The sequence below is a fragment of the Grampus griseus genome (assembly GCF_964374135.1).
Source record: "Grampus griseus genome assembly, chromosome: 3".
Lineage (NCBI taxonomy): Eukaryota > Metazoa > Chordata > Mammalia > Artiodactyla > Delphinidae > Grampus > Grampus griseus.
Genome location: NC_139019.1, coordinates 158478019 through 158489662, shown reverse-complemented (window position 1 = coordinate 158489662; position 11644 = coordinate 158478019). Strand labels below are relative to the sequence as shown.

Genomic DNA, 11644 nt, shown 5'->3' with positions numbered 1-11644 from the left:
GTTGCTCCGAGTACCACAGCAGCATCTTTACTGATGCCGTTCTACATGCCCCCTAGGATTCTCTCAAGTAAAATCAATTCCGCAAACCCATTCTGAGTCCCTGCTCTTAGACTGCGACTCCACGAAGACAGACCTCGAGGTTTTCTGGGCGTGGAGCACGCGTGGGGCACAGCTCAGAAAGTGTTAAATGAATCGACAGCACTTGGGGAAATAAACTTTTTTTTTCTTTAAGGCAATACATTGACATGGTTCAAAATTCAAAACACACACAACGACATTTACGGAAAAGTGTCCTTCCTATCCTGGATCCTCAGACTTCCCAGAGAAACTAGTATTCTTCCAGAGATAGACGACGACGATGATAATAATGGGTAGCTAAAACTTGTGTCTCACTTACCATGTGCTAAGCAACATTCTAATAGCTTTGCATTACATTAATTTCACTAAGCCCTCTGAGATAGAAACAACTGCCCTTACTTTATGAGTAAACACAAGACTATAAAGCTATTACATACATTTAACATCCTATTCCCCCCCATTTTTTACAGATATACTCTACACACTATTCAGCACCTTGCTTTTTTCACTTCAGAATACTGTACATTTTGAAGAGGATTCCCTTTTTATATCTAAAGTGTTCCAATGTGTGAATGTGCATGTCATGATTTGCAACCGTTCCTTTACTGATGGCAATTAGGAAAGTTCATCTAAACGATGCGATAGTGACCGACCGCAGTTTCTAAAATGGGTGTGGAAATGCCAACTACAGAGGGGAGGAGGAGGGGGAGGGCCTCCGGTCCCACCTCCACCGCACTTCTACAGGCCCCGCCCCCTAGTCTCGGAGGGACGCTCAGAGCCCTCAAACAACAAAGTCCTTCGCCTAGAAGGGCCGGAAGTACTTCAGGGCGCTCACCGACCGCCACCCCTCCGCTTCCGGCATCGGCGGTGCGGAGTCCCTGCTGCAGTTCTCTGTGTCCGGTCGGTAGGATGGCGCCGGGCCGATGCGGTCATAGCACTGAGAGCAGACGGGCGCCAGGCCCTTCCACCGTCCCCCGAAGTTTATCCCCAGTGGCGGGCGATGGGGGAGGCCGAGCTTTCTGTTTCGTCTGCGTTCCCTGCTCCTTCGCATCACAGAGGCGTGCGCCTCTGTCTTTTTAGGTCTCCCGCCCTGTTCCCGAGTGCCTGCTAGAGCGTCTTCGCACCGTTTTCTGTCACCCAGGGGCCCGGGGCGGGTAAGGGCGGGGAGAGGGATAGAAAGGGATGTAGCGCGACCGCGGATGGAACTCGCGAGCTTGGGTGGCTCGCAGCACCGGAAGTGTTGGGGGGACGGAAATGAGGGGGCGGAGCCAGGAAGTGAGGAGGGGCGGGGGTTTATGAGGAGGCCAAGGGAGCTTTGGGGTAGATTTGCACTCAGGGCCACCTGAGGGACTTGGGGGTAGCGCTCAGCTGTATCCCCTCCCCTCTCAGGGACACGGTTGTTGTCTGGGAGTAGGGAACTCTGTGCGGAGGGGTGGGTTGTCGGGAGGACATTTCTCTGGCTGCGCTTGAGGCAAGGTGTATAGAGGCAGGGCTGGGGGTGGGGCTGGGTCGTCAGGGCGTCTGAGAGGGAAGACCCCCCCCGCCCCCCAGCTCCCCACCGCCCGTCTACACTGGCTGACTGGACACTAAGATGGCTGCCGTTGCCATGGCACCCAACCCTGTGCAGACCCTTCAGGAGGAGGCGGTGTGCGCCATCTGCCTCGATTACTTCACGGACCCTGTGTCCATCGGCTGCGGGCACAACTTCTGCCGAGTGTGTGTAACCCAGCTGTGGGGAGGGGAGGATGAAGAGGACAGGGACGAGTTAGACCGGGAGGAAGAGGAGGAGGACGGAGAGGAGGAGGAAGTGGAGGCTGTGGGGGCCGGTGGGGGGTGGGACACCCCCATGCGGGATGAAGACTATGAGGGCGACATGGAGGAGGAAGTCGAGGAGGAAGAGGAGGGTGTGTTCTGGACCAGTGGCATGGGCGGGTCCAACTGGGAAAACATGGACTACGTATGGGAGGAGGAGGACGAGGAGGAAGACCTGGACTACTACTTGGGGAACGTGGAGGGGGACCTGAGGGGGGAGGATGAGGAGGATGAGGAGGAAGTGCTGGAGGAGGACGAGGAAGAGGAGCTAGATCCCGTCACCCCACTGCCCCCGCCTCCAGCCCCTCGGAGGTGCTTCACCTGCCCGCAGTGCCGCAAGAGCTTTCCCAGGCGGAGCTTCCGCCCCAACCTGCAGCTGGCTAATATGGTCCAGGTGATTCGGCAGATGCACCCAACCCCTGGTCGAGGGAGCCGTGGGAACGAGCAGGGCATTTGTCCCAAACACCAAGAAGCCCTGAAGCTCTTTTGCGAGGTGGATGAAGAAGCCATCTGTGTGGTGTGCCGAGAATCCAGGAGCCACAAACAGCACAGCGTGGTGCCACTGGAGGAGGTGGTGCAGGAGTACAAGGTGAGAGAAGTAGAAGATGGGAGTTTAGTGGGGGTGGAGAGGAAGTAAGAGGAGCTGGGAAAAGGAAACATGTCTCCGCCCCCCCCCCGCTCCCCCTCGAAGAACCTCATGTACTGTTGAGCTGATTCTCCTTACCTAAGCACTTACTGGCACCAGGATGGGTTAGAGTGAGAAGGATCCTGGACACAGACAAAGTAGACACAGTGAAGAAGACCAGGGAAGACTGGTTTCCTCAGAGGAGATCTGGCAAAATTGGTGATGCCGTATCTCTGGGCTTTGTCTTCTGGGGAAAAGCCACTGCTCTTCTACACTTCCACTGTCCCTAAGTAATAGGAATGCAAGTGACAAGCCCCTAGGGCTTTACTACCAGTCTCATTTAACTCTGGGTGACTCTTAAATGTGTCCTTGACTAAAACCCCTAGCAATGGAAAGAACTTGGGGCTCAAATAAGAAGGGGCTCTGAGGGGCAGGAATGTAGTATTGAGTACTCGTATCAGACCCATACGCTCCTCACTTGCTTTCTAAGGCGTTCCCCGCCCACTCCAAGATACGGCTTGGTTCTCTCCGTGGATCTGCATCATTCTGGTGTCATGGCCAGGGCTTCTTACCTTTCCTGGGAATTCAGAAAAGAGGGAGAGGTTTTTAAGTCAGAAGACCTGGCTTTTAGTCTCTGAATGTCTTTGAACTTTAATTTCTTAGTATGTACCCCAGCACTGTACTAAGCACTTTTCATGGACTGTCTCATTTAAAACAGAGAACAATCCTGTGAGTTTGATATGGTTTGTATTCCTGTTTTACAGATTGGGAAACAGAGAGATTTAAGTAATATACACAGGGCCACACAGCTACTAGTAACTGGTGGACTTGGTTTTGACCACCCCCCGCCCTGGCCTATACTGTTAACAGCGTCACCACCGTTTGGATGTCTGTTGTTTGTTTGACTTTTCTGACGTGTGACTTTTCTTGGAGTCTGATTCTAGTTTAGTTAATATCTTGCCTCCTACTTCTGATCTTGATTCTTTGGACACAGATAAAGGAGATTTGTGTGTGAGACAGCCAGTAGAAATAACATTATTTAGCAAAGGCCCAGATGGGTTTGTAGCAGTGGAACCAGGAGGAGAGGGTAGCTTCTTCTATGTAGTCTGCACAGAGCTTTTTTGTTTTATGACTTGTGTTTTCATACCTTTTCCTGATTCCTACAGTAACGTTATTTAGGTATTATTATCATTACCCCAGTTTTAGAGTGAGATGTCTAGAGCTTCTCAGCTGTGAGTGATACATACAGCTAATACAAACCTATACCCCTCATGACAAGTAACTATTCCTTGCACACAGTGATTGTCAAATGTGGCTGACTGTCCCAATTATTAGTGGAGGTTTTCAGAAGTACAGTGCGCCATACCGTTAGAGATTCTGAGTCAGTGACAGGGAGAATATCTTTAGAAAGCCCAAGCTAGTATGGGAATTACTGAACTGGTAATACCGCCTGCCTTTTAGGCCCTACATTATTAGGGGAGATTGTGAGCTCCTTTTGTCCTTCCATTTTGTATCCCCTCAGTTTCTAGTTAATTGTACTCATCACACAATGTGCAGGCACTTTGTTAACTGGATCCCAGGGCGGAATATCCATGGGCATTCCACCCCTTCTCCACACTTCCCTTGCAGAACTCTTCTGAAGAGCTTCTGAAACTGGATTTTAATTTGTGTTAGCCATAGCTGTTGAATGCCAGGCCAGTAGAGCTGTGCAATTTGGAGAGGCCACATAGACACAAATACTCTGATCAGCAAATGCAAATACATAAGTTTCATTATGTCAAACGATAATTTGAGTGACTCCCTTTCTAACTTACAGGGTATTTTACAGGCAGGTGGTTTCTTTTCAGGTATGTACACTAACTAGCATTAGCTTGGCACACTGTTGTTTTGTAGAGATATTTCCTTATTGAATAGGTAATAATGCACAAATGATGTATAAATAAAGCTTCAAAAAAGTTAAATGTTCTTGAAACTTTCTCTTAAATGGTACTCTATTTGGATTTGTGTGTATGAATTTTTTTTCAACAATTTAGGAAAAATATTAAATGAGACACTTATGCCTCATGAATTCTGACTTAATAGAGTTGAAATTACTGTGGAGAAAAGTAGATAGTAATAGCAAAAGGCAAAATTTTGTGTAGTTTATGTTATTTTTATGTTATGGATTGATTGTAATTTTATTATGATTTTTTTCTTCGACCAGTTAACCTGTGCAACAACTACCTTTTGTGCTCTGGGACACTCACCTCTTTGGATCAAGGGTCATTGTCAGGCTGTCATTGGCAGCTGAGGCTTGGGTAGGGAATTTTAGATAACATTTAGTACTGATCTTTTGCTCCATGCCAGACACTGTGCTAAGCATAGTGTCTGTGAGGCAGATTCTGTTATTCCCAGTTCCCCTTTTGAGATGAGGAAACTGGAAGCATGGCTTGCCTCGGGCTGCATTCAGGTTCAGATCAGAGTCTAGGCTTGAGCTCTTCTATGCTGTATTACCCCTCAAGGAAAAGGAGAAGGCATAGAAGGCAGAAGGAGTAGATGGCATAAAAAAGGAAAGAGCACAAAAGTTGGGCTTATCTCATCCATTCTAGTCTAACAGTCCTTTAAAGTAAAAGATTTTGCTACAGATGATTAGAACACAGAGCTCAAGAGCATATTTGCTGAGAGAGTTAAAACTTTAGGAGGAGAGGGTATTTGTTTTCCATTTAGCAAGTAACTGAGTAGGAGAGAAAGCCAGTGGACAGAGAGAAGCATAGAAATTACAATAAGTAAAGCGGGGTTCCTGCTGCCATGAGTCTGTGTGTCCTGGGGGCAGCACACTTGTAAATGATTGCAGTGCAGGGGAGTATTGTAAAGGCGAATTCACGTTCCTTGGGATCACAGAGGAAGTTGGGGACCATCAGGGACATGGTCAGGTAGCTGGGTTTTAAAGGAAGAATGCCTTGGGCTAAGTGTAGAAGGGCAGCCCCAGGCAGAGGGAACAGCATGGATAAAGGTATGGAATTATGCTCAGGAAAAGACAAGTTTTATGTGACTAAAACTAAGAGTCTATGTTGAGGGGGTGTAGGAGGGGAGGTGTAGGAGGGGAGGCTAGAAATGAGAGCCTCATATTTTGCAAGTCATGGAGAACTGTTGAAAGATTTTTAGCACAGGCATAAAATCATCAGAAGAGTATTTAGAGATGAAAATTATGAGGAAGATTGCTTATGAGGGGGAAGGGACTATAGGTAGGAACATTCATATGGAAGGACTTTGTGTGGTGAGGGGCTCAAGCCAGGTTTACTCCAACTCTGAGTGCGGGGCTATGTAGTCATCAGGATCCTACCTTTATTTTTAATTTTTATTTTATTTTTTTTTACTTTTTGGCTGTGCTGCATGGTATGCGGGATCTTAGTTCCCTGACCAGGGATCGAACCCTCGCTCCCTGCAGTGGAAGTGTGGAATCTTAATTGCTGGACTGCCTGGGAAGTCCCAGGATCCTACCTTAAGAGCACACCCAGGGCTTTGTACATGAGAGCAGGTGGAGGGTTGGAGGCCTTTATCATCATCTGAAGAGAAGAAAGGGGAGGAAGGGAGTGTGATGCTCCTTTGATACCTGTGATGGTGATCAGGCTTTGAGCCCCAACCCCAAATGGGAGAATGGGGTATGTGGGCTTAGAGAACAGGTGCCTCTCGCATCCCAGGCCTCTAATCTTCCTTTCCCCGTTTCCTTAGGCCAAACTGCAGGGGCATGTGGAACCACTGAGGAAGCACTTGGAGGCTGTGCAGAAGATGAAAGCCAAGGAGGAGAGGCGGGTGACAGAGTTGAAGGTGAGTGAATGTCCTTGACAGGGCTCTGTGGTCAGAGCAGGGAAGATGGGCTCTCACAAGGGGTGACTAGATCCGCTGGAGAGGGGCAGCCGAGGCCTGGGAGAGAGGCAGACACCTTCCCAGGGTTGTGAGGAGAGAGGGGCCTTAGTGGATCAAGAGGCATGTTTGTTCCTAGGTTCCAAAATGGAGTGAAACAGGTTTAGCTTGGAGAGGGTTGGTGCCTGACCCAAGGCTGCAGAGCAGGTTTACCACCCCAGACACCTAACCCAAGAGCTGCTGCCCCATACTGCTGTGCCCGCCACACCAGATAACACAGAGGGCAGAAGAGGGCAAGGCAAAATTCAGATATCAGCTATCAGAGAAGCTCCAGGTTCCAGGATAGATGGCAAATGGTGGGCAAAGCAGCAGTGAGCATGAGGGGAGGAATGTTAGCATTGCAGAGACCTAATATCTTCTAGTCCAGTGTTTCTGATATAAGGAGTATTTTTAGATATTTTCCCCCAAATTCCCACCCCTTACCTCTGCCTCTTTTTGTAAGGCCGGGAGGCACTGGAATAGCCTGGCACTGAGCTTTGGAGACCAAGCCAGGGCATCCTTCCTGTCTGTCCTCTTCCCCCATCCCTCCAATGCCTGCCACCCTGAGAGGGTGGCTGAGCCTTGCCGCTTCCCGGGGCCCGTGCTCATTCATTGCCACATACACATAGGGACTCTGTTGCTGGCAGTTGCTAGGCACTGAGTGGTGAAATCTGAGTCTGGGAGTTGGGGAGTTATCTTGCTTCTAGCCAGCTGCCCAGGTTCAGACTTTTGGGCTCCTGGAGTGCAGAGGTGTCAGGATCTGAGTTTCACTGCAACAGAGAGTGAAACTGACTATTTCCTTCACCCACTTGGCCAGCCAGGACTTTCCTCCCCACTCTGGCCTGTTACTCTTTTTCCTAAGAATGTCTCCATCTTATATCTGGGCAAAAAGTGTGCCCATCATCTGGGATTGTCCAGCCCAGGCAGATAGGGTGGGAATGGGCAGAGGTTTTCTCTCATTATATATAGAAGTTACCTACATAATAATATCCATGATTTTGTCTCTTGGCCCATAAAGTGTAAAATATTATCTGACCCTTTACAGAAGAAGTTTGCTGACTCCTGATCTAGAAGGATTGGGTGACTTTCCCAAGGTCCTTAGTGGTATAGCCAGGACCCTAATTTCATATCTTGATTCCTGAATTTTTTATTCATTTCAAAAACTTCTTACCAGCACCTACTCTGTGGTCGGCACTGTGCCAGGGTCCGAGGACCCTGTGGCAACAGCGCTTACAGAGAAGTGGGTGAAGACAATGTTAAAAGATACTCCACTGTAAATACAACATTTCAAATTGAGATATATGCCATGAGGAGATACAGTGATATTTATGAGGGTGGTCCTGATTTAGATCTGGAAGAGAGATACTTCTCTTAGGAATGTTTAAGCTTAGACCTGAAGAACGAGTCAAGTTAGGTAGCCAGGGTGGAGATAAGTGTTGCAGGCATTGGTTGGTGAGTTTGGGACCAGTGTGCCAGGAGCATGGAAGTGGTGCCTGCTAAAGCCAGGAGATGGGGAAGGGGACAGGGCCCTTTTTCCATTCAGAATGTAGGGCTCCTTTGCCTTGGATTGAGGGGCAGCAGTTGCAAAATTGGAGGTTTATGTTTCTGTGTGTTGAGGTGGTATCCACCATCCCCTTTGCATCATCCCAGAGCCAGATGAAGTCAGAGCTGGCAGCTGTGGCCTCAGAATTTGGGCGGCTGACACGGTTTCTGGCCGAAGAGCAGGCAGGGCTAGAGCGGCGCCTCCGAGAGATGCACGAAGCTCAGCTGGGGCGCGCGGGAGCAGCGGCCAGCCGCCTCTCGGAGCAGGCTGCCCAGCTGAGCCGCCTGCTGGCTGAGGCCCAGGAGCGGAGCCAGCAGGGGGGCCTGCGGCTGCTCCAGGTGAGCAATGGCCCCTTCCCTGTCCACCCTCCAGAACCCTGTGTCTGCTCTTGTCAGGCGGTGCTTACCAAACACCTGTCCAGAGCTGCCTCTCTTCTCACTGGGAGGAACCCACAGTGAGTTAACCTGAAGACCAAAAAGGTTTTTGAGGCTGCAGAGTAGTTGATGCCAAATGTGGTTTGTGTGTTGATTATACGCAATGAAAAGAACGAAGATTCTGTTCGTAGGAGGAGGGTTTTAAGAGTTGAGGAAAGAATTTTTGACAGTGACATCCTGAAAAATATAACCAAGTCGTATTGTGAAAATCCTTTTACTGGGGTTGAAAATTCTGTTGGGCCCACAGTAGGATGAGTTAAATTAGGCATACTGAGGCATAGGGGTGGTCGAGATGGATGCATGTTCACTGAGGGCCTTGTGTCCTTTTTCTTACTCCCTTGTTCAAGTTCAGTTCTTTCTCTGGCTGGAATCAGATGGGGAGAAGGGAGCCATCCCTGTGCAGCTGACTCTCTCTTTGTCTCTTTCTCCCTCTCCCTCTTTTTGTTTCTGTTATTCCCAGGACATCAAGGAGACTTTCAATAGGTGTGTTCCCACCCTTTATCCTTTGTGACCCAGTGGCATCTGGTTCCCCATCCCTGCCTCTCTTGGATATCCTGCTCCTCTCCTTCCTTCCCCAGGACCCGAGTTTCTGCCTCCTGGACCCTCTCCTTCCCCTCAGCTTCTGCTCTTCCCTCTGGGAATATCATGGTCCCACCCCCTGCCCGGTCCCCTTCCTCCAGGTGTGAAGAGGTACAGCTGCAGCCCCCAGAGGTCTGGTCCCCTGACCCGTGTCAACCCCATAGCCATGACTTCCTGACAGACGCCATCGTGAGGAAAATGAGCCGGATGTTCTGTCAGGCTGCCCGAGGTAGGGAGGTCATGTTTGACCTTCCTTTGCCTTTTTCTTCACATACCTGAGATTGGGTTCTGAGGGAAGTTGGGCCCTGGGGGAATAGTGGGTACTGAGATGGAGCAGGATACAGGGAGGCCAACTGGGGGGGCTTCAAGCCAAGAGTAGCTTTTGTCCTAGCCCAGGTAGGTGTTGGGGAATAAGAGCTGGGGCCAGAGGGAAACAGATGGTGTTTTGGTGTCCTGAAAACAGAGTGGGGAAAGGAGGAGAGCCCCTAGGAACTTGAGCCTGGACTCTAGGTTGGGGTGGGGAGCTGACGACAGCTGGATGGTGGGGAGGGAGAGAGGTGAACGGCAGGGCAGCAGGAAAGGCCAAACCTTGGAGTTAGCTGCTAACAGGGAACAGTCGTTCCAGCCTTGGCGTATTTGTCCTCCCTCCTCCCAAGTGGACCTGACGCTGGACCCTGACACGGCTCACCCAGCCCTGATGCTGTCCCCTGACCGCCGGGGGGTCCGCCTGGCAGAGCGGCGGCAGGAGGTTGCTGACCATTCCAAGCGCTTCTCGGCAGACTGCTGCGTGCTGGGGGCCCAGGGCTTCCGCTCTGGCCGGCACTACTGGGAGGTAGAGGTGGGCGGGCGGCGGGGCTGGGCAGTGGGTGCTGCCCGTGAATCAACCCATCATAAGGAGAAGGTGGGCTCTGGGGGGTCCTCTGTGGGCAGCGGTGATGCCAGCTCCTCCTCTCGCCATCACCACCGCCGCCGCCGGCTCCACCTGCCCCAGCAGCCCCTGCTCCAGCGGGAAGTGTGGTGTGTGGGCACCAATGGCAAACGCTACCAGGCACAGAGCTCAACGGAGCAGACACTGCTGAGCCCAAGTGAGAAACCAAGGCGCTTTGGTGTGTACCTGGACTATGAGGCCGGGCGCCTGGGCTTCTACAATGCAGAGACTCTGGCTCACGTGCACACCTTTTCGGCTGCCTTCCTGGGCGAGCGTGTCTTCCCTTTCTTCCGGGTGCTCTCCAAGGGTACCCGTATCAAGCTCTGCCCTTGATCAACCTGCCACCCGCAGGGGCCCCTCTGGTTAGCACTGGGGGGCGGGTGGTGGTGGAAAGTAGCCCATAAATTTGGGAGCTCAAAGGCTCCTCTATTTGTTACTGCGTTGCTTCCGGCTCCTCCTTGACCCCAGGCCCCTGCTTCTCCCTTAGGAGCCTAATGAACTCCCCTAGCCTCCAGCTCAGTCTTCTCACCTACTATGTTTGTCCAACAGGTCTGCATGGGTCCCTGATGAGAACAGTTGCCTGGTCTTCTCTCCCTCCCTCCGCCCAGGGATCTGAGTTTTTGAGTAGGGGATGAGGGAAGATTTTAATCTCATTATAAACTTCCCTTTCCCCATCCCCGTTCAACTTTCATGTCAGTTCTGAGACTGGAGGATTTGGGCAAGACTCATGACAGCCCTCATTTCCAATTCCATTTTCTGATGCAAATTTTAGCTAAGGGACTTGGAAGCTTTTTTGGGGGAAGCAGGCTGGGAAAAGGGTAGACCTGGATAATAAACAGTCTACTCTCTGGGGGAAGTACGAAGGATTCTAATTTTTCTTCCATCCCCAATTTCTACCTCCATAGACTGGCCAGAATTTAGCTTCAGTGAGAGATCTGGAATGGTCGACATGATCAAAACTCCGTACATCACGTCACCCAATAAATTATTCCTCGCCCCCTTCCTTTTTTTCAGCACTTAATCTAGGAGCAAAGCTCCTCCCCTCCCCCAACCCTCAGGTCTTTTCACTGCCAGGCTCCTTTCCCTTTTGTTCAGTGGAGTTCCTTTTGTCAGGGTTCCAGCCTCTCTTCTTTGCTTAGTTCCCTCCATTTGGTGAGCCCTGGAGGGGAGCCTGGGGACAGGGATTTGAATCCCTGGGAGGAGAGCCTTGGGCAGAATCTATTTTTCTAGTAACCCTTTGCCTTCTGTCACTTATTAGCTTTTGTCCTCTGCTTTGATGGCTGGGGTCAATTTATGCTCCTGGGGGAAAGGGAAGATGGGTTGTGTTGCGGAAATAAAAAGTTTATTTGCTGCTTTTGTGGAGTCCACTCCTTTAGAAAAGTATAAAGTAAGGAGATGCCACCAAATGGAGGACAGATTAATTGTACCTTCCCTATCAGGTGTGATTCTGTTTCAACAGACTGAGGTATAAATCTTACCCCCCTCCATTTGAATACCCTGCCTAGCCTGTTACTGGCAGGCCCCTCAGAATACCTACTTGAAGAACATCTGCCACTTCTTTTCTACCACTGCTATGAGACTTTATACCATACCATGGCCCTCAAGCCCAAGACTGAGGCACACTACATCTCCAAAGTCTTTTTATATGTCATTATATCTAGTTGAAATTCCACTAAATTGAAGTCAAAGAAAAGACTCATTGCCATTATGAGTTGGAGGGTATATGTAAGAGACCTCAATATGCCGCACATCTGTCATTTAGC

At 50.2% G+C, this 11644-nt stretch overlaps 1 protein-coding gene across 3 annotated transcripts; it reads left to right on the top strand.

Annotated features, from left to right (window-relative positions):
• Positions 1-757: 757 nt before the first annotated feature.
• TRIM41 (tripartite motif containing 41) lies at positions 758-11225 on the top strand. Of its 3 annotated transcripts, XM_082650773.1 has the most exons (7): positions 759-2479; positions 6227-6322; positions 8048-8278; positions 8835-8857; positions 8953-9182; positions 9610-9791; positions 10431-11225. In XM_082650773.1, exons 1-7 carry the CDS (start codon positions 1670-1672, stop codon positions 10446-10448), a joined length of 1590 nt encoding a protein of 529 aa, XP_082506899.1. In that variant the 5' UTR covers positions 759-1669; the 3' UTR covers positions 10449-11225. The 3 variants fall into 3 exon arrangements, with proteins under 3 accessions (XP_082506897.1, XP_082506899.1, XP_082506898.1); XM_082650771.1 differs by having other exon boundaries at positions 758-2479; positions 9610-11225; XM_082650772.1 differs by having other exon boundaries at positions 760-2479; positions 9055-9182; positions 9610-11225.
• The last annotated feature ends 419 nt before the right edge of the window (positions 11226-11644 follow it).